We start from the raw sequence: 25,520 nt of genomic DNA, 5'->3' as shown, positions 1-25,520 counted from the left end.
GTTTTAGAGAAGCCTTGACATTTGTTTCTTCCGTTGTTTTTTGTTGTTCCTTTGGGGGTTTTCTGATGGTGGGTTTGGTGGGGGGGGGGTTTTGTTTGTTGTTTTTGGTTTTTGAGACAGGCTGGGGCAGGAGATAGCTCATTTGATAGAGTGCTTGCCTAGCAAACACAAGACCACAGATTGTATCTTAACCCACATCAACCTGCCATGGGGGTCCCTATCTATGATCCCAGCCATGGAAGGTGAACACAAGATCGCAAGTTCAAGATCCTCCTTGGGTACTTAGTAAATTCGAGGCCAATCTGGGTTGTCTGAGGCCTTAAAAAGAGAAAGAGGTGCACTAAATCACCCCAGCTAGAGCTCTATATGGAGACCAGGCTGGTCTCAAACTGAAAGCGAATCTCCTGCCCTTGTCTCCCAAATGATCATGAAGTTTTTGAATAGCCAGATAGCCAGGAGAAACAAGACTCACAACTTACACAAGTGTTCCTGAAGACCTAGTGGGGTTTAGAAATGCAACTCTGTACTAATGTCCAGTTATAACTATATAAATGACTATATTCTACATAGATGCTGATAAAACCAGTTTGCTGGTGGGGTCACGTAGGGCAAGAAGTTATATTCTTTAGAAGAATATAACTGTAGTAGAGGGCCAAAGGTCTAATCCTAGTGGCCAGAGGCTGACATCAGCCAGAGCCTATTGAGCAGGGAGATAAGGAGAAGGGGCTGAAGAAAGCACCAGTGAGTTTAGCAGCAGAAGGTGTGCTAATGAAAGTCAAGATTTCACAGGAAAGCCAGGCTTGCTGGCTCACATCTGGTCATCCCAGAACTTGAGACTCAGAAAGGCAAGTTCCAGGCCAGCTGGGGATACAATTGAGACCCTGGGGAATTTTTTTTTTAAATAGAGGGCTAGAGAGATAACTCAGCAGTGAAAAAAGTACTTCCTGCTCTTGCAGAGGACTCAAGTTCAGTTCCCAGCACCCACATCAGACAGGAGGCTCCCAAGCACATGTGACTCCAGCTCCAGGGGCATCCCACTCCCCCAGCCCCTTATGGCCCTTGCATCCGACATCTTGCACACACTAACACACGGAAAGAAAGCTGAAAATAAAACAAATCTGTAAAGACAATAATGATAAACAGGGAGGCTCAATGATTTGACACTTAACCCAAGCCCAAACCTGAGGGCTTGAGTTCAGTCTCTAGAACCTACATGTTGGAAGGAGAGGACCAACTGCCCCCAAGATGTCCTTTGACTTCCACTTGGGGGATGGAACATAAACTGACACACACATACATGTCATACACTCAATAAAAATTAAAATTACAGGAGGCAAAGGCAGGCAGGTCGCTGTGAGTTCAAGTCCAACCTGGTCTACAAAGCGAGTCCAGGACAGGCAAGGCTATGCAGAGAAACCCTGTCTCGAAAAACCAAAAAAAATAAAATAAAATTACCAAAAAAATTTAAAGGGGTATAGGGTTGTAACTCACTGGGTGTAGAGTACCTGCCTAGCATACATGAGGTCCTGGGTTTCATTTCGAAGCACCACATAAAGCCCATGTGGTAATGCAGGTCTGTATTCCCAGTATTTGTAAGATAGAAACAAGAGGGTAAGGAGTTCAAAGTCATCCTCAGCTACATGGTGAGCTTGAGGCAAGGCTGGGTTACAGAAGAACCTGTGGAATAGATAAATAAATAAATAAATAAATAAATAAATAAATAAATAAATGGCTGGAGAGATGGCTCCGGCATTAAGAACATTGCCTGCTCTTCCAGAGGACCCAGATTCAGTTCTCAGCACCCACATGGCAGCTCAGAACATTCTGTAGCTACCGTTTCAGGGAATATTATACCTTCCTCTGGCCTCTGCAGGCACCAGGCATGATTGTTGTGTACATATGGCAAACCATCCACACACATAAAATAAATACTGCCACTCTGTTCACAATAAGTAGGAAACGGAAACAACCTAAATGTCCTTCATAAGAAAAGAGCGATAAGCCAGGCATGGTGCACACCTTTAATCCCAGCACTTGGGAGGCAGAGGCAGGTGGATCTCTGTGAGTTTGAGGCCAGCCTGGTTTACAAAGCAAGTCCAGGACAGGCAAGGCTACACAGAGAAACCCTGTCTCAAAAAAAGAAAAGAAAGAAAGAAAGAAAAAAGAAAGGGGAGATAAATACAGAAGAAGGAGGGAAAGGACTAAAATAACAGTGAAGATGCCTTCCGAAAGTCATCTTATTATCTACCTAAACTTACATGTAATACACATGAGTCTGTATGTACATATATAGTTTAAGTGAAAATTTTCCATGTGAGCTGACAACGTTCCTTCCAAGAGCCATAGACCATCTAACAAAAACCCCAACACCAGGCATGAGTTGTTGGCAGGGTTGGTTGTCCAAGAGACTCCCCCAACATTCCAAGCTATTGCTATTGCCCTTGGTTGCCTATCAGAAGTGGAAGATAAATCCATTTTGCTGAAGATACAATGAACTTCAGAAACAGGGCCCAGAAATCCTTGAACTGGATCTGACCTAAAAAGCCCCCTCCCTGAGGACTAGCTTTCATGGTACCAGAAGGGTGCCATGCAAGCTTACAAAAGAGGGAGGCACCAACAGCCTCACTCAGCTATAACGTCTATGAACCACAACATGGACCAGCATGGCATGATAATCTAAAGGTACAGTCATGGCAGACATACTTTGGTGGTAACCAGCAGCTCTCTAATTGATCTTAAGACCCATCTAACAAGAGAAAAAAGATGCCTGGTGCTGAACACCTAGCCAACCACCTGGGTCTAGTAAAGTCATGGGTCTCCGGATAGAAAGTAAAACCACCACTTTACAGAAAAGGAAAAAAAAAAGAAGCATAATCCTTAACTACATTCTAAATATTTGTCCTTATACCCACAGATAAGTTTAGTTTTCACACTTCATCAGGGAAACGTCTCTTTACAATAGATGGAGGCCATTACAGAAAGCCAGAACTAATCAAAATGCAGAGAACAAGAAATCCTGTGGTGCCAAGTGCCAACTGATATATCACAAATCCTACACTTAAGGCCACAGGACCATTGTGGAAGAGACTCTGGAAGACTCTTAAAGAGCCAAACAGGACATTTCCTATAAGATTGTGTCTCCTAGAAATGTCACAGGGGCTATACTCATGAAGTCTCAACAGCATGGCTACCTAAGCAAGACCTGAATAACAATGACACCAATGCACAGGCTGACATGAGTGGAGGAAAGGTCACGGGGCCTCAACCCTACACAAAGAACTACAGGCAATTGCGGGATTTAGAGAGTGGGAGATATGGTCTTCCCCAGGGAAGAGTCCCCCAATTGGTTATCCAGTTACCAAGTGGTCAGCCCTAAAATGATAGGCATAAAGGTAGAATTATATGGATGAGATAGGTTATGTTTACATATTTAGGAATGTATATATGAATATAAATATATGAACATATTTAGGAATATATTTGTCCATGTGTGTGCATGTGGGGGTTGTGGGGGTGTGTAAGAAAAAAGAAAACAAGGCCACGAATTTGCTACATAAAATTAAATAAATAAATATAAATAAATAAGGTCAGACAAGTTAGCTCGTTGGATGACAGCACTCGCAGCAAGAACCCTACAATCTAAGTTCAATACTCAAAGTCCACAAAAGCAGGTGGAAGGAGAGAAGGACCTACACAAACGTTGTCCTCTGACCTCCACACACAGGCCATGGTGCACATGCCCCCTAAACACACCTATCATGTACACATAATATAATAATTCATTGATTGATTGATTGATTTGATTTGATTTGATTTGATTTTGAAACAAGGTTTCTCTGTGTAGCCTTGGCTGTCCTGGACTCGCTTTGTAGACCAGACTGGCTTTGAACTCACAGTGATCTGCCTGCCTCTGCCTCCCGAGGGCTGGGATTAAAGGCCGGCTTATAATAATAATTTTAAAAATAAATATAGGTAAAGAAAGATTGAAAAGGAGAAACAATTCCAGAAGATGAGACAGCTTACAGAAACCCAGCTGAAATGGAATAGAAAATTGAGCTAAATGGCCCAGGAGATGGCTCAGCAAGTAAAGGCGCTTGCCACCGAGCCTGAAGACCTGAGCCTAATCCTTGAGACCCACAGGGCAGAAAGCCCTTATTCCTGAAAATTATTCTGTCCTCCTCCAGGGGCCACGGCAAGCCAACAGATCTATACAAAAACAAACACAAACTAAAATAGGTGCTGATAGCAAAACCTGACAACCCAAGAATCTCATTTCCAGAACCCACGTGGTAGAAGGAAAGAACACACTTTCAAAGGCTGTCCTCTGACCTATATATACACACACCTCTTGGCAAAGTCATCCCCACAATGTCATCCCTACTAAATGTACAGAAAATTGAGAAAGGCATCCCTGGAGTCAAGTCTGTAACAGCATGGTAGATGCGGGGAGTGGCAAGGCAGAAAGATAGTTAAGTTAGAGGAGTTAACTGAGGCCAAGGAACAACACAGATCATAAGACAACGTTCCTAATGCTGATAGGAAGGTAGACACTGGCTGCTTAGCAAAAAACAAAAAACCTGTGGGAAAAAAAAATGCAGTTTCTTCCCACAGAGGATGAAAAAGCATCGTTGTCCAAAACAGCTGGGGGTTTGGGATTAAGGAGTCAATTTCTAGGAAAAGTAACAGAGGTTATCAGCCAGGCAAGGTGGCACTCGCCTGTAATCCCAGCACTTGGGAGGGAGCAGCAGACAGATCTCTGGGAGTTCAAGGCCAGCCTGGTCTACAAAACAGGTCCAGGACAGCCAAAGCTACACAGAGAAACCCTGTCTCATTTAAAAAAAAAAGGGGGGGGGATCACATTTCCTACTTCATTTCCTGTTCACGACTAGGAAAGGAAGAGCCTAAGACTCCATGATATTTGCTTTGGTTTGACTTTGGTTAAGATGGGGTGTTGTATTTTGACGCTAATTACTGCTTGCTGTCTGACCCAGCTTTTGCTTAATTAAAAAGCCATCGCACCTGGGCAGGGCAGGAGATAGGTGGGATTTAGAGAGAAAGGAATTCTGGGAAGAAGAAAGACCACCACAAAGAGAAAGGAGAGAGACCTGAAGGGAAGAGAGGAAGGCCGCCATGGGATAGGTGGAAGAGAAGCACATGGCTGGCGTGGATGGAGAATCCGGCCCAGATGAAGAACATGAGCAAGTATTTGGGATTATAAATGGGAGGTAGCTTGATAGAAGTTATTGGAAGCAGATGGCATGGGATTGAGACAGGGATCCCATCGCTGCCCCACTATGGAAGGTAGTTTAGAGGATTGATATCTGCCCTGCCCCAGGTTAACTAAGGCTATTATAAAATATAACAAGTTTCTGTGTCTTGATTGATTGCTAGCCCGGCCTACAGATACTACATGTAATTTAAAAACAATAATGGGGACCTGTGTATGGGTGAATGGCCTTCAACTCCTCATCCTCCTGCTGCAGCTTCTCCAGTGCTGGGATTACAGGCATGTACCACTACATCTGCTGGAACATCTGGCAGATTGCCTCTTTAGAATGAAAAAACTGAGGCTCAGCAATGTTAAATGCGAATGAAAGGTACCTTAATTAGTAGGAATTGCCCAGCGTGGTGGCACATGCACTTAAAGAGACAGCTGCTCTCTGTGAGTTTGAAGTCAGCCTGCTCTACTTGGAGAGATCCAAGACCACCAGGGTTACATAGAGACACTGTCTCAAAAAAAAAATAGCATTGAGTGACAAAAACAGGACAGCAACATCTAACATCTTTTATCATAGCTGGACTCCTCATCTAACTAGCCTATTATTATCCTATGAGGCCAACACATAATGCCTAAAATATAAGGGGGCTATGGTAACTATATTACCCATCTCTAATTTTAAAATAGAAAAACATGTGAGGAAACAGAAGTAGAAGAAGCCCAAGTTAGAGATTGCTCTGGGCCACACAGCAAGTTCAAGACAAGTCTAAGCTGTATAATGCAAAGAGGCCCTGTCCAAAAAGCTAAGGATTTGATATGTGGCTCAGTGGACCACAGCTTGCCCAGCTACACCCAAGGCTTTTGATTTTATTGTCAGCACCTTTTTGAAAAAGCCAAGTGTGTGCATTCATCACTACTACTGGCATAGCACTGTGCTAGACTCTCAACAGGGTTTTTAGAACAAAAAGGCCATCATTATGTTGACTGCAATAATTTTATAATTATAGATAATCTTTAAAACCAAATTTCACATATTGATTTTTTTTCTCACACATTGATTTTTTTAATGAACGACATTTATTTCTTTTTGTGTAAGCCCACATGAAGGTACTACAGCACACAAGTCAAGGTGAGAGAACAATTTTCAGGAGTCAGTCTCTCCCTTCACCTTGTGTGGCCTGAGGATGGTCCTCAAGTCACCTTTACCTGATGAGCCATCTCACCAACCACCCCTCCCACCCCCTTGTGGTTTTTGAAAGAATCTAGCTTTGTAGCCCAGGCTGGAATCAAACTTGCTATCCTTCTGCCTCTGACTCCTAAATGCTGGGATTACAGCCAAGCACAGCTACATCAGGCATAATCTTTTACTTTAAAGACTTCTACCAAGCTAGTGAGATGGTTCAGCAATCAAGAGCACTTCCTGTCTTCCCTGAGTTGGGTTCAGTTCCCAGCACCCAAAGTAGGGGCTCACAACTGTCTGTGACTCCAGCTCCAGCGAGTCCAATGCTCTTCTGGCATCCTTGGCCAGGGACATGCACATGAACCCACAAGCACACACAGATAAAAGACACACATAAACACAAATAACACGTTTTTTAAATTCCTTTTCAAAGTTCATTCTCTGGCACGCTCCTCCCCACCAAAGACCCAAAATGTCAAAGTTATTCACCCACTAAGAGCTGGAAATAGAACCATCTTGGGATTCCACGCTAATTGTGCTTTAAACAAATACCATCTTCTGAAAATTGCCAATAATTTCAGGTTCTCACTGACTTAAAGCCAAGACGCCAGCTAAGGACAGTAGCACACGCCTTTAATTCCAGCACTTGGGAGGCAGAGACAAGGGGATCTCTGAGTTCCAGGGCAGCCTGGTCTACTGTGCAAGTTCCAGGTCAGCCAGACCTACACAGAGAAGCCCAGCCTTTGGAAGATGGAAAAAGCTAAGATAAAACATCTCCTGGTGCCAGGCATGGTGGTGCATGCTTTTAATCCCAGCACCCAGGAAGCAGAGGCAGGCAGATCACTGTGAGTTTGAGGCCAGCCTGGTCTACAAAGCTAGTTCAGGACAGCCAAGGCTAACACAGAGAGACCCTGTCTTGAAAAAAAACAAAACAAACAAACAAAAAACCATCTCCTGGCAAGCTGGGTATGGTGGCGCAAGCCTCCAATCTCAGCACTCCGAAGCAAGAGGCAAGCTGATCTCTGTGAGTTTGAGGCCAGCCTGGTCTACAAAGTGAGTCCAGGACAGTTAAAGCTACACAGAGAAACCCTGTCTCAAAAAAACAACAAAACAAAACAAAACAAAATTTCCTGGCTTTTGAAGTTAAATCAATACTCCAACTTTTAAAAACAGGTTATTGCACCAATCAGAGGTGGTGCTCCCCTTTAATCTCAGCATGGGGAGGGGGTTGGGTAGCAGCAGAGGCAGGCAGATCTCTATGAGTTTGAGGCCAGCCTGGTCTGCAGAGTTAGCTCCAGGACAGCAAGGGCTACACAGAGAAACCCTGTCTTGAAAACAAAAATAAAAACTGGAGGGCTGAAGAGATGGATCAGAAGCTAAGAGCACTGGCTGTTCTTCCAAAGGTCCTGAGTTCAATTCCCAGCAACCACATGACGGCTCACAGCCATCTATAATAAGATCTGATGCCCTCTTCCGGCCTACCGGCTCACATGCAGGCAGACTGTATAAATAATAAATAAATACATTGGGACATTGGGACAAAACTCAAACACACCCCCACCCAGTTACATTCATGCCAAAACTGACACCCCAGAGTTATATTCCCAGAGCTCCTGTGGTAAAATGAAAACTGATTCTCGGAAGTCCTCCTCTGACCTCAGAAAGCGTGCCATAGTTGGTGCCGCCGCCCCCTCTTAAATAAATGTCATTTTAAAAAAACATTAGAGTCGGATGCGGTGGCCCATGCCTGTAATCCCAGCACTCCGAGAGGCAGAGGCAGGCGGATCTCTGTGAGTTCGAGGCCAGAGGCAGAGGCAGGCAAATCTCTGTGAGTTCGAGGCCAACCTGGTCTACAAAGCGAGTCAAGGACAGCCAAGGTTACACAGTGAAACCCTGTCTTGAAAAAACAAAACAAACAACAAAAAAAAAAAACCAAAAAACTATTAGAATGTCATCAACGCCACAAAATTCTACCCTTAAAGTGGTAAATCTTGTTACATTTCCCAACAATTTTTAAAGTAAATAGTATATTAAATACTTATACCATTGTCTTTTTCCTTCCTTGGCTGCCTGAGGGAAAGAAGGAGATGTAGGAGGCTCCACTGCCTCCCGCAAAAATCCTCTCACAATTCTCAGTAGTTCATAAAATGGCATAACAAACGGCCTTTGGCTGAACCAGAAATACCTTCCGACCACATGCCGGAAGTGCAAAGGATCTGAACTTCCTAACATGGATGACTCAAGAAAGATCAGTTTTAAAGTTTTATTTATTATTAGTGTACATGTGCAGAATGTATGGGGAGCAACGCACGTACCTGGAGGTCTGAGGACAACTTTGTGGAGTAGGTCCTTTCCTGCCTTTAAATTAGTTCTGGAGCTTGAACTCAAGTAACCAAGCAACCAGGTAAACACACCAAGTGCCTTTACTCTCTGAGACAGCTTACTGACGTATGCTCTGTTTCGCCATATATATGTAGGAGGGACTCCAGCCAGCTCAGGCATGGCAAACATGGGTCTGACAGGCCTTGCCCCATCCCCCATTCCCTCTGCCTTACTAAAAACCACTAGATCACATTCCTAAAGGTAGCAACTGAGGTCTGTTCCCTTATTTGGCCACTTGCTCCTCCTGAGGCTGACTATGAAGGTCCAGCATGAAAGTATTGAAGTCCAGTAATCAAAAGCCCCCTTTGCTCACCTAGTTAACATGCCCAATTAAAATTGACACCTCATCCTAACACGGGGTTTTCTCCTTGTGCCTTTATTTGTTTGTTTATTTGTTTATTGTTTTTGGAGACAAGGTTTCTCTGTGTAGCCTTGGCTGTCCTGGACTCACTTTGTAGACCAGGCTGGCCTTGAACTCACAGCGATCCGCCTGCCTCTGCCTCCCGAGTGCTGGGATTACAGGCGTGCGCCACCATGCTGGGTTCCTCCTGTATCTTTATAAACCTCCATTTGCCTATGGGCCAGGTCTGTCTCCTCTCTTTCTAGAGGAAGTCCTTTGTCCCCCAGGACAAATACCCTTCCCCATCTCCCTTGTTCCCATTTCCTCTTCCTCTGTCTCCTGGCCGTCTGCGACAAATAAAAATCGCCTTTGTGCTGAGAATTTGGTCTTGGGAGTCCTAAGCTGATACCAATCACATATAATATAATATAATATAATATAATATAATATAATATAATATAATATAATATAATATATTTTTAATAGGGGAGGCTGGACAAATGGCTTGGAGATTAAGAGTCTTGCTACTCTAACAGAAAACTGGAGTTCTATTCCTAACACCTGTAAGGACCAGACAAACTCCATTTAGAAAAAGAAACTCCATTTTGTGTTAAACCTAGCCAAGGGCTGAACCCAGATTCCAGAAAAACCACAAACTAGTCTAAACAGAAAAATATTCCCTAGCAACACAATCAGCTCACCTTGGGAAAGTCCAAATATACTCTCTTCTGGTCAAGCTGACCAGCAGGTGGTCTGGCGCATAGCAACAACCAATTAGGAGAAGCCAAGCCAAAGTTCCTAATGCCCCCCCACCCCCCGTGACTGCTTCAACCCATCTTTTCTATAGGCCAACTTGCCCCTACACCTATTACCCAACCATGGAATGCCAAGGCTTGTAACTCCCTGCTTGCAGCTTTTCTGCCCAAATGCCATCCAATCATATACTGTAAACCCATTTCCTTAGCCAGGCATGGTGGCGCACGCCTTTAATCCCAGCACTGTGGAGGCAGAGGCAGGTAGATCGCTGTGAGTCTACAAAATGAGTCCAGGACAGCTAAGGCTACACAGAGAAAGAAACCCTGTCTCGAAAAACAAAAACAAAAACAAATTTCTTTTTCTAAAACCTATAAAAGACCCTCTCAATTGAGACTTGAAGCCACTTTCTTGCATCTGCTGTGCCACTGCATGGGACAAGTGGCCCGGGTTCAAACCTGGATTAGAGACTTCCTTGCCATTGCATTTGGATTCGGCTCTTGGGTGGTCTGCTCGGGGAGTTTCTCGAAATTTTGGGCATAACACACCCACTTGAGGTAGCTCACAACCACCTGTAACTCCAGCCCAGAGGCATCTGACACTTTTCTTCTAGTCAGAGGCAGGCAGACAGATTCCTGTGAAGTTGAAACCAGCCTGGTCTACACAGCCAGCTTCAGTCCAGGCCAGGGCACGTGATGAAACCTTATCTCAAAAATAAAGCAATTTAAAATTATATCTTTAAGTCCAGTGAAATGGATCTGAAAATAGGGGCATTTGCTGCTAAGACTGACTACCTGAATTGCATCCCTAAGACCCACATGGTAGAAAAAGAGAAGTTGTCTTCTGCCCTACACACATGTGCCATGGCATGTGAGTGTATATAAGCACACACACACACACACACACACACACACACACACACACACACACACACTACATACATATATACATACGTAATACATATGTAATAAAGCCAGACATGGTAAGACGTGCCTGTAATCCCAGCACTCGGGAGGCAGAGGCAGATGGATCGCTGTGAGTTCAAGGCCAGCCTGGTCTACAAAATGAGTCCAGGACAGCCAAGGCTACACAAAGAAACCTTATCTGGAAAAACGGATAGATAGATAGATAGATAGATAGATAGATAGATAGATAGATAGATAGATGAAAAACTTTACAAGTGGGGTGGCTCGGAGAATACAGATGCTTGCTATCAACCCTTCCCTCCCCCACCTCCCCCCCCACCTCCGACACAGAGAGAGAGAGACAGAGAGACAGAGACAGAGAGAGATACATACACACACACACACACAGAGAGAGAGAGAGAGAGAGAGAGACAGAGAGACAGAGACAGAGAGAGATACATACACACACACACACACACACACACACACACACAGAGAGAGAGAGAGAGAGAGAGAGAGAGAGAGAGAGAGAGACAGGTTTTTGTCCCCTCCCCCCCAACAGAATTTCTCAGTGTAGCCCTGTCTGCTCTGGAACTCCCTCTGTAGAACAGGCTGGCCTTGAACTCACAGAAATCTGGCTGCCTCTGCCTCCCAAGTGCTGGGATTAAAGGCCTGCACCACCACCACCTGGCCAAACTATTTTTTTTTTTTATTATTTAAAAGCCAGAGGACTGGAGAGGAGGCTCAGCAATGAAGAGTGCTCACTGCTCTTTCTAAGGACTGCGGTTTAGTTCCCCACACTCTCACATCAGGGGCCTCACAACTGCTTATAATTCCAGACCCAGGAGATCCAATGTGCTCTGGCCTCTGAAGCATCTGCATGGATGTGGTTCACATAAACTCGTGCAGGCACACACATACACATAAAAATAAATAGACGTATCTTTGTAAGGATTTAAAGCCATGTATACATAAACATATAAATGTATAACTGTTTTGTGGTATGGTACTAAGCAGGTGCATTGTAAGGTATTTGAATTATATCTCAATAAGCCTATTGCAGGTTGCAGGCTGTTTAGGCTTGTCTAAATAAAATATAAATACAGGTTAGTCTTGAGGACTGGACCACAGGGAAATCAGAATTATAATCATTTCCTCCATTTATTTGCAAAGATCACTGGAACTGTCAAAATGGTAAGGGAAGGGGGACTCACACACATCATTCTGCCCCAATGGCTAGAGTCTAAGCTTGGGCACTCTGTTCATCAACTCCTTGCCAGGTTTACTTGTTTGACATATTGTTACAGAAAAAAAATAACATAAAAATGTAAACCTAAGCCAGGCATAGTGGAGCACACCTTTAATTCCAACATTAGGGAGGTAGAGACAGGCTGATCTCTGTAAAATTGAAACCAGCCTGGCCTACTACATAGTGAGTTCCAGGACAGCTAGGGCTACATAGTGAGACCCTGTCTACAAACAAACAAAGCTAGGCATGGTGGTACATGCCTTTAGTCCCAGAACTCCAGAGGCAAAGGTAAGTGGATCTTCCTGAGTTTGAGGCCAGCCTAATCTACAAAGTGAGTCCAGGACAGCCAGCGCTATTACACTGAGAAAAAAAAAATGAAAAAAGTAGACTTAAGTTTAAAATCAGTCAGCATCAACAATTACCAACCCAGGAATAGGCTTGTTCATTTATATCCCCAGAAATTTCTCCACTTCTAGTACTAAGGGTTTTTTTAAGATTTATTTTTATATAGCCGGGCGGTGGTGGTGCACGCCTGTAATCCCAGCACTCGGAAGGCAGAGGCAGGTGGATTGCTGTGAGTTCTAGGCCAGCCTGGTCTACAGAGAGAGTTCCAGGATAGCCAAGGGTACACAGAGAAACCCTGTTTCGAAAAACCAAAAAAAAAAAGGATTTATGTTTATCTCTATGTGTATATGTATTTTGCCTGCCGTTTTGTGAACCACATACCTGCCTGGTACCTGTGAAGTCCAGAAAAGGGTGTAAGGTCCCTGAGACTGAAAGTACAGATAGTGGGTTCTGGGATTTGAACCTGAGACCTCTGTGAGAACAGCCAGTGGTCTTAACTACTAAGCCATCTCTCCAGCCCCTCTGGTACTAAGTTGAAGCAATTTCTGACCATGTTCTGACCAGCAATTTCTGGTTCCATTTTGTCCTCCAATACTCTTTGAAAGTCTATACCTACAGCCACATAATAATATCATTACCACAATTTTAAACTGAAGCCAGGCAGTGGTGGCGCACACCTTTAATCCCAGCACTTGGGAGGCAGAGGCAGAAGGATCTCTGTGTTCAAGGCCAGCCTAGTCTACAGAGTGAGTTCCAGAATAGCCAGGGCTACACAGAAAAACCTTGTCCCGAAAAAAAACACAGAACAAAACAGTACAGTTTTGGATTGAGAGTGTCGCTCGTTAGTAGAGCTGTTCGTACTCAAAGACCCAGGCTCAATCCTCAGTCAAGAATTGTTATTTGGTTTTTGTTTATTGGGACAAGGTTTCTCTATTATGATGCATCTCTGGCTGTTTTAGAGCTTGCTTATAGACTAGGATGGCCTCAACATCACAGAGATTTACCTGCCTCTACTTCTCAGGTGCTGGCATTAAAGTCCTGCGCCACCATGGTAGACTAAGAATTGTCTTTTTATCGCTTTGGTTTTGTTTTTTGTTTTTTTTTCTTTCAAGACAGAGTTTCTCTGTGTAGCCTTGGCTGTCCTAAACTTGCTTTGTAGACCAGGCTGAATATTTTTTTAAAGAATGCTGTGTTGATCTACATATGAATGGATAAAAAAAAATGTGGCACTGCATATACACACAATGTAATATGATCAGGCCTCATAAAGAAGGAAAGTTATAATATGCTACAACATGGATGACTTTTGAGGATATTAACTCAGTAAAGAAGCCAATCTTCAGCCGCACACAATGGCACACACCTGTGACCCCAGCACTTGGGGAGGCAGAGGCAGGTGGATCTCTGTCAGTTTGAGGCCAGCCTGGTGTACAAAGCAAAGTCCAGGACAGCCAGGGCTACACAGAGAAACCCTGTCTCAAAAAAAAAAGCCAATCTTGAGTTGGCTGGCGGTAGCATATACACACCTTTAATCCTAGCACTCAGGAGGTAGAGGCAGGTCGAGCTCTGTGAGTTCCATTGAGGCCATCTTGGTCTACAAGGTGAGTTCTAGGCCAGCCATAGCTACACAGAAAAAAAAAACCCTATCTTGAAAAATCAAAACAAGGCTGGGCATGGTGGTGCACACTTGTAATCCCAGCACTCAGGGAGGCCGAGGCACAGGGATCTCTGTGAGTTTGAAGTAAGCCTGGTCTACAAAGAGTCCAGGGCAGGCAAGGCTACACAGAGAAACCTTGTCTCAAAAAAAAAAAAAGGAGAAAGAGAAGTCAGCCAGTCACAAAAAGACAAATACTGTGAGAATACTCTAATTGCCCGTCGTCCATGGATTGCAGTTTGCCCCTAGGGCCTCATTCCTGCTAGGCAAGAGATCTACTGCTCTAGCGTCGGCAGCACCCCAGTCCCGTGACTGTCTCCAGTTGTCAGACTCACAGAGGTGAAATGAAGTGAATGTTTGCTTCTAGAAGCTTGGATGTAGAGAATGAAAGGAACGTAAGAACTTCAGCTTGCAAGATGAGTCATTCTGGAGGCTGGTTGCAAAGTAAATGTGAATGTGCTTAATACTACTAAATTACTGACTTCCAGATGAGTGATTATAACTTGTAAATTGTGACCAATTTAAATCAAATCCCACCACTCCTGTGTCTCATGAGCTCCTGAAGGTCCAAATTGCCATCTATCTATGTATCATGATTTTTTTTAAATGTGTTTATTAAATTAGTATCCAAATAAAATGCCCAGTTGTGGACGTGGGCGTGTAACTCAGTTGGTAGAGGACATGGAGAAGGTACTAACTGTGCTTGATTTCCAGAACCAGATAAGAAAGGCTTGGTGAGTGTGCCTGAGAGTTCAAGACAAGACCAGACTGCGTTATTTGAGACTCTATTTACCAGAGTAGGTGCTTTTCTTTTACCATGTGGATGCCAGGTCAAGGCAAGGTGGCAGGCACCTTCACCTATAAGCCATGGGACCCACTGGAGTTTTATAGCTTAAGTTTCACTCATTTTTGTGTTTTCGAAAAAGGTCTCTTGTAGCTCTGGGTAGTGTTGAACTCACAGTGATCCTCCGGCCTCACCTTCCTGAGTGCTCAGGGTACAGGTGTGCACCACCATGTTCAGCTAAATCTTCTTTCTATGCATACACGTATGTGCACGTTTTGCTGTACTGGGCATGAGTTTTTTACCACTCTACCATGGAGCAACAATCCCCGATCTCTAAGTTATTGGGTAAAATATTTTAAATTATATTTATTGCGTAGGTAGCCACAAAGACTGTGTGGAGGTCAGAAGACAGACAACCTCTAAGAGCCAAATGTCTCACTCTATCACATAGGTACCAGGAATCAAAATCAGGTTGTCAAGCTTGGTGGCAAGTACCGTTCCCTGCTGAGCTGTTTCACCCACCCACTGTAAACCATTTTCAAGCTACAAACACCCCACCCCACTTCTTTCTTGCAGTTTGTTTTCTTTAGGGTTTTTTTTTAATGATATGCATTTGTTTTGTTCTGTTTTTCCAGCTAGGGTTTCTCTATGTAATAGCCCTGATTGTCCTGGAACTCTCTTTGTAGACCAGGCTGGCCTCGAACTCAGAGATCTGCCCGCCTCTGCCTCCTGAGTGCTGGTATTAAAGGCGTGCGCCACCACGCCCACCTGGCTAATGTTATGTTTTTGCCACATAGGTCTTATGTAGCCCAGGTTGGCCTAGATCACTGTGTACTTAAAGCTGTCTTTGAACTCTCAATCGTCTCATCTCCCAAAACCTGAGATTACAAGTATGTGCCATTACTCCCACTTTGGGGTTACTTAGACTCAGGAGGAAGTTTGAGTCCTTAATTTCCAAGGGTGGGGGTGTAACCCAGTCCAGGTAGGACAAGCCCAGAAAGATGCTATTCCACACACTTAAAAAGGAGAAAGAGTAAATGGGCAGGGACAGGGGGCGGGGCTCCGCAGGGAAAGCCCTTTGGCCCTTTGCCTCTTTTCCACAAACACCCGCTGCGGGCGGGGGGGGGGGGGGGACGCGGGGGGGCGTATTGTCGACGCGACGGGGGCGGAGCCTGACCCGGACGTGACGCATGCGCGGCCAGCTGGGCCGCCATCATAAAGGGTGGGCCAAAGGCCGACTGGCGTCTGAGGTGTCGCTCGGGTTTCCGCCGAGTCTCTCTCGAAGACCCGCGGAGTTAGGTCGCTCTACGGGTAGAGGCGGCAGACTATTAGGTGAGGGGACCGCGGCGGCGGCGGCGGCGACCCCGCCAGCGGGATGTTCCGAGGGCTGAGCAGCTGGTTAGGTTTGAAACAGCCCGAGGGGGCGGCGGCAGAGGAGGAGCCGCCCCGCGACGAAGGCGACTTGCTGTTGGCGGGAGACGCGCCTCCTGAGGAGAGCTCCGAGACCCCAGCGGAGCCCACCCCGGGCGAGCAGCAAGCGCCGCAGGAGGACCCAGAACCCCACCAGGCCAGAGGCCTCAGCAGTGAGTCCTCTCCGGGACCCGAGGGCGGGCTGGGAGGGGACGCGACGCGGCCATGCAGGTGTGTGAGGAGGGGCGTCGGTCGCCCGGGGCCTGGGACAGATGAGTGAGGAGCTAGGCAACGCCAAAGCTTCACCCAGCCGTCGCGTCGTGTTGTCGACGCGCCTAAGAACTTGTCACTTTCTTGCAAAGTTTGTATTCGTGAGAAGCCCGGGCTTGGTAAAGCGAGCAGTGTGCCTCTGTCTTCGGTGTTTTGACAAGGAGTTCGGTTTGTTCAACTTGCCAGTTGTCATCTGAATCTCCACCTCTGTCTCCCAGCTAGAGTTGGTTGAGAAAATGCCTTTTGCCCCAAGAAAAAAACTAAAAGGTATTGGCTCAAGTAACTTGGTTAAGTTACTCAAGCTTAAGTCATGCATGTCTTTTTTTTTTTTTTCCTGAGACAGGGTCTCGGGTAGCTCAGGATGATTTTGAACTGGTCTTCCCACCTCTGCGTCCCTGTTGCTTTCTAATCAGTATTTCTCTCCCCCTCCTTCAGGTGCATGAAGCAGGACCTTTTTCCTTGAGGTGGGAAAGAAGCTGCCAGTTGTCTGCTATATTCGGGTTTCAATGCTAGGTCTTTGATGAATAATAAAGACTTCATTTCACCCATTCACCATCCCTAAAGGGTTGGGAGAACAAGCGGAGCATTTTACTGATAGTGAGCAGTACAAGTAGAATTTGAGCCAAAAATCTACCTGATTTCAAAGGCCATACTCTTTCCAAGTTTATAGTCTAATTGAAGTTGAACAAACAATAGTCCTTAAAAATATAACCACCTGCTGTAAGTAACTAATCCTGGAGAAATTTTGGCAGGCTTAAATAGCCAAAGTGATTTTGGGGGGAGGTGGACCCTAAGGAGAAGTAAACAGAAGAGAATTGCAACAAAAATATATACTGAATTTAGCAATTTTTTGTTGTTTTTTGAAACAGTGTTATGTAGCCAAGGCTGGCTTCAAACTCATGACCAAGGATAACCTTGAACCCAACACTCCTTCCTCTATCTCCCTCCTGTTTGAATTACTGGAGCTCACCACCACACCCACTAAATATAGGGTTTTTTGTTTGTTTGTTTGGGTTGGGGTTTTTGGTTTTTGGTTTGAGACAGGGTTTCTCTGTGTAGCCTTGGGAATTTAGAAAGTTTTAAGGGCCTATCAAGTAGGTTCACAATGCCAAAAAGCAGAGAAACACAGACTTCAGTAGAAAAGGCCCGAATGTCCAAAAAGTTTGACTTTGAGGTAAAGTGATAGGGAAAATAGCCACACTATCAAATTTTAGCAGCACATCATCTCAACCAAGACCCCCAAAGACTGCACAAGGGAAATAAAACTAAGTGTGATACTGTGAACTCACCAGAAAAGAGAATGGATATTTCCAGTGTAGAAAGTTGGGAAGGAATGAACTTGAAATAGTCAAGGAATGTGAAAAGACTTTACTAGAGCAGAGGTTGTATTAGGTAGTTAGATGTGGTAATATGAGATGACAGCCAGGTGTGGTGGCACAGGACTATAAACCCAATGTTTGGGGGACTTAGAAAGGAAGATCAGCAGTTCAAGGCCACAATGAGAAGTTACGCCACCACGCCTGGCAAGCCTCAGACTTCTTACGTACTTGAGGCTGACTTGAACTCCTGCCTCCATATCCTAAGAGTAATCAGTGAATGTCAAATTTAGCTACACCAAGCCTGGCTCCTACCTGTGCTTTGAAAAATGTCATTTAGCTGGGTGTGGTGGCACATGCCTTTAGTTCCAGCTTTTGTTATTGTGTGTATGAGTACATGATGTATGTGGGGTACATACATGTGCTATGGTGGGCATGTGGAGGTCAGAGGACAACTTGGTGGCAATTCTCCCCTTCTATCTTTCTGTGGGTTATAGAAATCAAAAGCAGGTCATCAGATTTTCAAGGCCAGTGATTATACCCACTGAGTCATCCTCCTATGTCTATCCTTCCTCTTAGGGAATATAAACTTCTAATCTATGCAATGTCCTTAAGTTTCTTCTTCAAACTAAAACTGCCAGTTTTAAAGACTATTGTTCATCAGCCATGGGTTCCAAGTCTTTGTAACTGAATTGTGCTATCAGAACTCAATTAGATATTTAAGATTTATTTATTTATTATGTATACAGTGTTCTGTCTGCATGTACTCCTGCACACCAGAAGAGGGCACTACTAAACAGCAAGTATTTAGGATCCCATTTTTTTATTTGTTTTTTCGAGGCAAGGTCTCTCTATGTAGCCTTGGCTGTCCTGGATTCCCTTTGTAGACCAGGCTGGTCTCAAACTCAGAGATCCACCTGCCTCTGCCTCCCGAGTGCTGGGACTAAAGGCATGCGCCACCACGCCCGGCTTTAGGATTCCACCTTAAAGGTAGTAGGGTAGGCATTCAACAAATGTTTGCTTAACAAATGGAGCTCTCAGTGGATTCCAATAGATTTCAAAGGTGCAAACAAACTACTTACTGGGAACCAGGCTCAGAGATACTTAACTTCATTTTTCTTTATTTTTCGAGACAGGGTTTCTCTGAGTAGCCTTGGCTATCCTGGACTCACTTTGTAATCCAGGCTAGCCTAGAACTCACCTGCTTCTGCTTCCTGAGTCCTGAGATTAAAGGTGTGTGCACCACACTTGGCTCAAGTTTGCCAGTTTGCAAATAATGTTTTCCTTAAATTAAAATGATAGTGTGAGGGCTAAAGAGATGGTTTAGTGGTTAAGAGCTATGCAACCATGAGAACCTGAGATTGGACCCCAGTAAAGATGACTTAATGTACACAGGACTATGTGGGTGAATAGTCATAGGCTCTATGTTGTGCCATTACTACAAAAGGGACCTAAGCAGGTACAGATTTTGGTATCCAAGGGGGTTCTTGAACAGATCTTCCTGCACATACTGATGCGAAGGTGTGATAATCATTGTACTCTGATAAAATGCAGACCCTTTTTTTCCTTTACAGGTTATTTGTTTAGCTTTGCGAGTGCTGCCACAAAGAAGATAACTGAGTCTGTTGCTGAAACAGCTCAGACAATAAAGAAATCTGTGGAAGAAGGAAAAATAGAAGACATCATTGATAAGGTACCTTTAGATAACTTATAAAAGGAAGAATATATTAAAGTTGTAAGTAGCTACTGTAATCACCTCTTTAACTCAAGTAAAATATATTGTGCTGATGGAATTTTTTAGAATATCTCCTTTTTGGTTTTGGTTTTTCAAGAAGGGTTTCTCTGTGTAGCCTTCGCTGTCCTGGACTTACTTAGTAGACCAGGCTGGCTTCGAACTCACAGAGATTTACCTGCCTCTGCCTCCCCGAATGCTAGGATTAAAGGCATGCACCACCATGCCCAGCTTGATTGTAATTCTTACCTAATAGTAAACTTTCACAATAATTTAACTTTTCATATTTTTTTAACAGACCATTATTGGGGATTTTCAAAAAGAACAGAAAAAATTTGTTGAGGAACAGCATACAAAAAAGTCGGGTATGATATATGTTTGTCTTACTTTCTCAGCCAAAATTTTAGAGAGAGAGAGAGAGAGTGTGTGTGTGTGTGTGTGTGTGTGTGTGTGTGTGTGGTTTGTGATGCTGGGTATCAACCGCAGGGCCTTGCACATGCTAGGCATGCTAGGCAAGCATTGCTGCTGAGCTACAATCCGAGCTTTTCAACCAGGTTTTATTAAGCATCTACTGTGTGCTAAACTTATACTAAGGCTCTAAGAATATAAAAATGTATAATACTTTGGTAGAGCTCAGCAGTAGAATATGTGCATAGTGTATTTCAAGGTCCTGGGTCAGATCCTCAGCACCAAAAAAATGTACCAGTATAGGTATAGCCAGGTGTAGTGGCTCACACCTGTAATCCCAGCAGTTGGAAAGCTAAAGGAGTGTTGTGAGTGAGGCTGTACATAGTAAATCCAGGCCAGCCTGGTCTACAAAATGAAAAAATAAATAAATAGTCAGATATGGTAATGCATGCCTTTGATCCCAGCACTTAGGAAGCAGAGGAAGATAAAATCTGCCAGCCTGGTCTGCATGGTGAGTTCCAGAACAGCCAGGTTTATGTAGAGAGACCTTGTCTCAAAAAAGAAAAAGAAACACACACACAAGAATTCAGTCTTTTATTGAACATGTTAGAGAAGAGGGTCAATCAAAAAGACCAAAGCCCAGCTAGGCAGTGGTGGCTCACGCCTTTAATCCCAGCACTCAGGAGGCAGAAGCAGGTTGATCTCTATGAGTTCAAGACCAGCCTGATCTACAGAGTAAGTTCTAGGACAGCCAAGGCTACATAAAGAGACCTTGTCTCAAAGAAAAGAAAAATTAAAAATAAAAAGACTGAAGCCAAGCCAGGCCTGGTGGTACACATCTGTGATCCTTGTACCCAAGAGGCTAAGGCAAAAAGATTGCTAGTAGTTTGAGACCAGCCCTGGTTAGATTAGCAAGACCTAGTCTAAAAACAAAATAGAAAACCTAACTGGGCCCTATAACCCTAGCGTTTGAAAAGCACAGGTAGAAAAATTGCCTTGTCATCATGTGTGGGGCAAATCTGGAACTGCCTCTTTAGAATAGATTGCTCTGGGTCTGTCACGTTGTAGTGGTTAGTGGAGTTAGAGTCTACTATAAGGAGCAGATGGGTGCTTGAGTGGAGTCATGGATTCCCCTCCTAATGTTGCCTAGCTAGGTGTATGTCACCTTGGTATCCTCAGTATTCACCTTCTAACTCTTCATTGACAATTTGGTTCCAGCCCCATCACTTATTACCTCTAATTTGACTTTTGCTTTGGTTTTACTCCTCAAGATCCTATTCATTCTCCTCCTGCTCGTCTTCTTCTTCCCTCACCTCATATTTTTACTTTTATTTACTTCTGGTCCATGTGTGGCAGAGGACAGCTTTCAGGAGTGGGTTCTATCCTTATACCATGTGGGTCCCAAGGATTGAACTCATGGCATCAGGTTGGTAGCAAGTACTTTTAACACCTAAGCCATCTCAATACCTCTTTCTATTTATTTTTATTGTTAACTATGTATGTGTGTGATAGGGCATGTCCCTTGGAGCTGGAGTTGAAAGTGGGTGTGAGCCACCTGACAGTGGATGCTAGGAACTGAATTCTGGCCCTTTCAAAAGCAGTATGGCACCTGTGGAAGTCAAAAGAAGATGGTATATCCCCCTGGAACTAGAATTTCAGAAAGTTATGATCCACAACTTCTGTGCTGAGAATCAAACCTGGGTCCCCCCAGAAGAATAGCAAGTACTTACACTGAGCCATCTCTATCTTTTGTCATGAAATCTACTCCATTAAGCCATCTTTCCAGCTTTTTTTTTTTGAGACAAGGTTGTAACTATGTATCTTTGGCCTCAAGGATGGCCTTGAATTGACAGAGATTTGCACAGAGAACTGCCTTCCAAGTACTAGGATTAAAGTGGATGACCATGCCCAGCTTTTTTTTTTCTTAACAGCATCTCACTCTATAGCTTAGGCTGCCTAGAACTTGAAGCAGTTATTTGCCTCAGCTTCCCAAGTGCCAAGATTACAGATATACACCACCATGCCCAGAGACATACATTAATCTAACAGTCACATTTTGCTAGTTGACCCAGTGATGTCCTTTATAATATTTCCCCCCAGAATCTAGTTAAGGTCAAAAACTAGTTGAGGATATGATATTATAGTCTGTCATTTCTCTTAGACTTCTTTAATCTGGAATGTTCTAACAACCTTTCTTTGTCTTTTTTTGAGACAGGGTCTTAGGTAGTCCTGGCTGACCTCAAATTTGCTGTGTAGCTGAAGTCCTGGAATGCCTGGTCTTCCAGACTCCACCTCTAAGCATTGAGGCTGGGCTGCTCCTTGCTTAATATATTTGAGCTTTGTCTGATACTTCCTCATGACTAGAATCAGATTGTTATTCTTGATATTTTGTCATTTTCAAAATAACATGTTCAGGGATCCACAGTATGTTTCTCCCCTACTGTTGTATATATATGTGCATGTCTACACACATGTGTGCCACTTTGCACATGTGGAGGTCAAAGGATTCTTCCACCATGTGGGTCCCAGGCATCAAATTCAGGTCTTCAGTCTTGCTGGTAAGTACCTTTACCCATTGAGCCCAGTGATGCCTGTTTTGATTATCTCATTAGTGAGGTTCCTGTACTGTCATTCAAGCAGATTATTTGTTGACCAAATGCATACATTCATAAAGATTGCAAATTGAGTCTGAAGCTGGGTGTGGTGGTGCACGCGTTTAATCCCAGGACTCCGGAGGTAGAGGCAGATAGAGCTGTGAGTTTGAGGCCAGTCTGGTCTACAAAGTGAGTCCAGGACAGCCAAGGCTACACAGAGAAACCCTGTCTTGAAAAAACAAAAACTGAAAAACAAAAACAAAAAACAAAGTCTGGGTATTACAGTGAATAACCATATTTGCTGCTTATTGATTAATTACTATTTTAAGTGATCTTGTAAACTCTTTTCCTTGTATTTTGAAATGACAGGTGTTGTGTAACTATTGTAACCATGTGGTGCCTGCAGAAGCCAGAAGAGGGTGTTGGACCCCCTGGAACTGGAATTAATATAGGCAGTTGTGAGCTGCCATGTGGGCGCTAGGAACTGAATCCAGGTTCTCTGCAAAAGCAGCAAGTGCTCTTAACCACTGAGCTTTCCCTCTAGCCCTTATAACCTTTTTTTCTCCTGTACAGAAGCAGCTGTGCCTCCATGGGTTGACAGTCATGATGAAGATACAATTCAGCAGCAGATTTTGGCATTATCAGCTGTGAGTATCCTGTAAATACCCCATATAAATATCCTGTAAATACCCTGTTATGGGACTGTTCATAAAGTCCTGTTCATAGGACTTTATCTTTAGCTGAATTCATTTTCTTACGTACAGTTTTTATATGCTCTTTTTTGTTTGAGTTTCTTTCTATGTTTTTTGAAATGGGGTTTCCCTTTGTAGCCTAAGCTGGCCCTGCACTCACACTATATACTCTAGGCTGACTATAACTGTTTTCCTGTTTGAGCTTGCCTAGTACTGTGGTTATAAGTGTGCACCACCATGCCCAACTTTTACAATTCGGGACGGTTGGTTGGTTGGTTTGGTTTGGTTTGAGATAGGTCTCACTACATAGCTCTGGCTATCTTAGAATTTACTTTGTAGACCAGGCTAGCCTTGAACTCACAGAGATACACCTACCTTTGTCTGCCAAGTGATTGAATTAAAGTCATGTGCCACTATACCTGGCATTTTTTAACAGTTCTTGAAAAACATTTTTGACAGCCAGGTGTGGTGGCACACGCCTGTACTCCCAGCACTCTGGAGGCAGAGGCAGGAGGATCACTGTGGGTTCGAGGCCAGCCTGGTCTACAAAGTGAGTCTAGGACAGCCAAGGTTACACAGAGAAACCTTGTCTGAAAACCAAAAAAAAAAAAAGCATAAAAAACATTTTTGAAGGTTTGGAACATATATGTTAGTTAACTTTCACTATTTTTGTAGTAACGTCCTAGATTATTTTATTTTTGCAGTTCTAAGAGTCAGGCATGCAGCAGGGCATGGTGGTGCATGCCTTTAATCCCAGCAGAAACAGGCGGATTGCTGTGAGTTCAAGGCCTGCCTGGTTTACAGAGAAAGTCGAGGATAGCCAAGACTACACAGAGAAACCCTGTCTACATTAAAGGCGTGCACTACCATGCCAGCTGGAAGAGGTTCTTTTATATGATTTAATAAAAGGAAGATAATTTGTATAAGATTTAATAATCTTTGAGATATAGTAGCATATGAAGTTTTAAGGCAGTACTGCAGTTCTTGTGCATGAAATGATTATTTTTCATATTTTTGGTTTAACTACGTATGTTTGTTGGTAATTGACATTGATACAGAGTTCCAATTGCTGCCCCACAAAACTTTATCTCAGGAGTTCAGGAAATGTAACCATATGAACCAGTAGTAATGTTGCAGATGAGTTTCAGAAAACACTCCCCTCCCCCTCCCTTTTGTTTGTTTGTTTTTGGTTTTTGGAGAAAGGGTTTCTCTGTGAAGCCTTGGCTATCCTGGACTTGGCTTTGTAGACCAGGCTGGCCCCGAACTCTCATCAATTCACCTGCCTCTGCCTCCTGAGTGCTTGGATTAAAGGCGTGCACCACCGCACCCGGCTCCACATTCTGTCTTTTGAAGCTCCTAGCGTGACTTTAATGTAGTTAGAGTTCTTATCCCTGTTGGATACTGAGGGGGCTGAGACTCTGATATTATGCTTACGTATCTGTGTTCTCAGAGAACAAAGGCTAGCTTAGCTTGATCAAAGCTCAGTGCATGGCACAGAGCTTTATGAATCCATATTTGTAATGTGATCAGTAGTTCTCACTTTTATTTGTTTATTTTTATCTGTATGGGTTTATATGCCTGCACATGTCTGGCCTGGTGCCCTTGGAGGCCAGAAGAAGGTGTAGGATATCCTGGAATGGAACTTACAGATAATTATGAGCCTCTATGTATGGGTGCTAGGAATCCAACCTAGGTCCTCTGCAAGAGCAGCCAGTGTTTTTAACTGCTGAGCCAAGTCTCTAGGACTTCCCACCACCTTTCTTGTTTTTGAGACAGGATCTTATAACATAGCTCTAGCTGGCTCAAAACCTGGATATAAACCTGCCCCTGCCTCCCAAGTGCTAGAATTAAAGGTACATTTTCATTTTTTTTTTTGTTTTTTTTTTTTTGGTTTTTCGAGACAGGGTCTCTCTGTGTAGCCTTGGCCGTCCTGGACTCACTTTGTAGACCAGGCTGGCCTCGAACTCTCAGCGATCCGCCTGCCTCTGCCTCCCGAGTGCTGGGATTAAAGGCGTGCGCCACCACGCCCGGCTTACATTTTCATTTTTAATGTACTTTTTAAAAATTAATTTATTTTATTTGCATTGGTGTTTTGCTTGCATGTATATCTGTGTGAGGATGTCAGATGCCCCTGGAACTTGAGTTATAGACAGTTGTAAACTGCCATGTGGGTGCTGACAATTGAACCCAGGTCCTCTATAAGAGCAGTCAGTGCTCTTAATCTCTGAGCCATCTCTCCAGACCCTACTTTTTTTTTCTTTTTTTAAAAAAAATATTACATTTACTTA

At 43.9% G+C, this 25,520-nt stretch overlaps 1 protein-coding gene across 1 annotated transcript in view; it reads left to right on the top strand.

Moving 5' to 3' along the window:
- The first annotated feature begins 15,996 nt into the window (after window positions 1–15,996).
- SYAP1 (synapse associated protein 1) overlaps window positions 15,997–25,520 on the top strand; it is a 28,383-nt gene continuing 18,859 nt past the window's right edge. The window contains exons 1-4 of the mRNA XM_084790987.1: window positions 15,997–16,393; window positions 19,381–19,499; window positions 19,837–19,903; window positions 23,114–23,187. Of these exons, the coding sequence (XP_084647113.1) occupies window positions 16,186–16,393; window positions 19,381–19,499; window positions 19,837–19,903; window positions 23,114–23,187 (468 nt within the window). The 5' untranslated portion in view covers window positions 15,997–16,185. The remainder of the gene's footprint in view (window positions 16,394–19,380; window positions 19,500–19,836; window positions 19,904–23,113; window positions 23,188–25,520) is intronic.

The sequence above is a fragment of the Acomys minous genome (genome assembly GCF_964271855.1).
Source record: "Acomys minous genome assembly, chromosome: 7".
In the NCBI taxonomy this organism is placed as follows: domain Eukaryota; kingdom Metazoa; phylum Chordata; class Mammalia; order Rodentia; family Muridae; genus Acomys; species Acomys minous.
The sequence above is the reverse complement of the archived record's forward strand: the minus strand, read 5'-3'. Positions and strand labels throughout refer to the sequence as shown.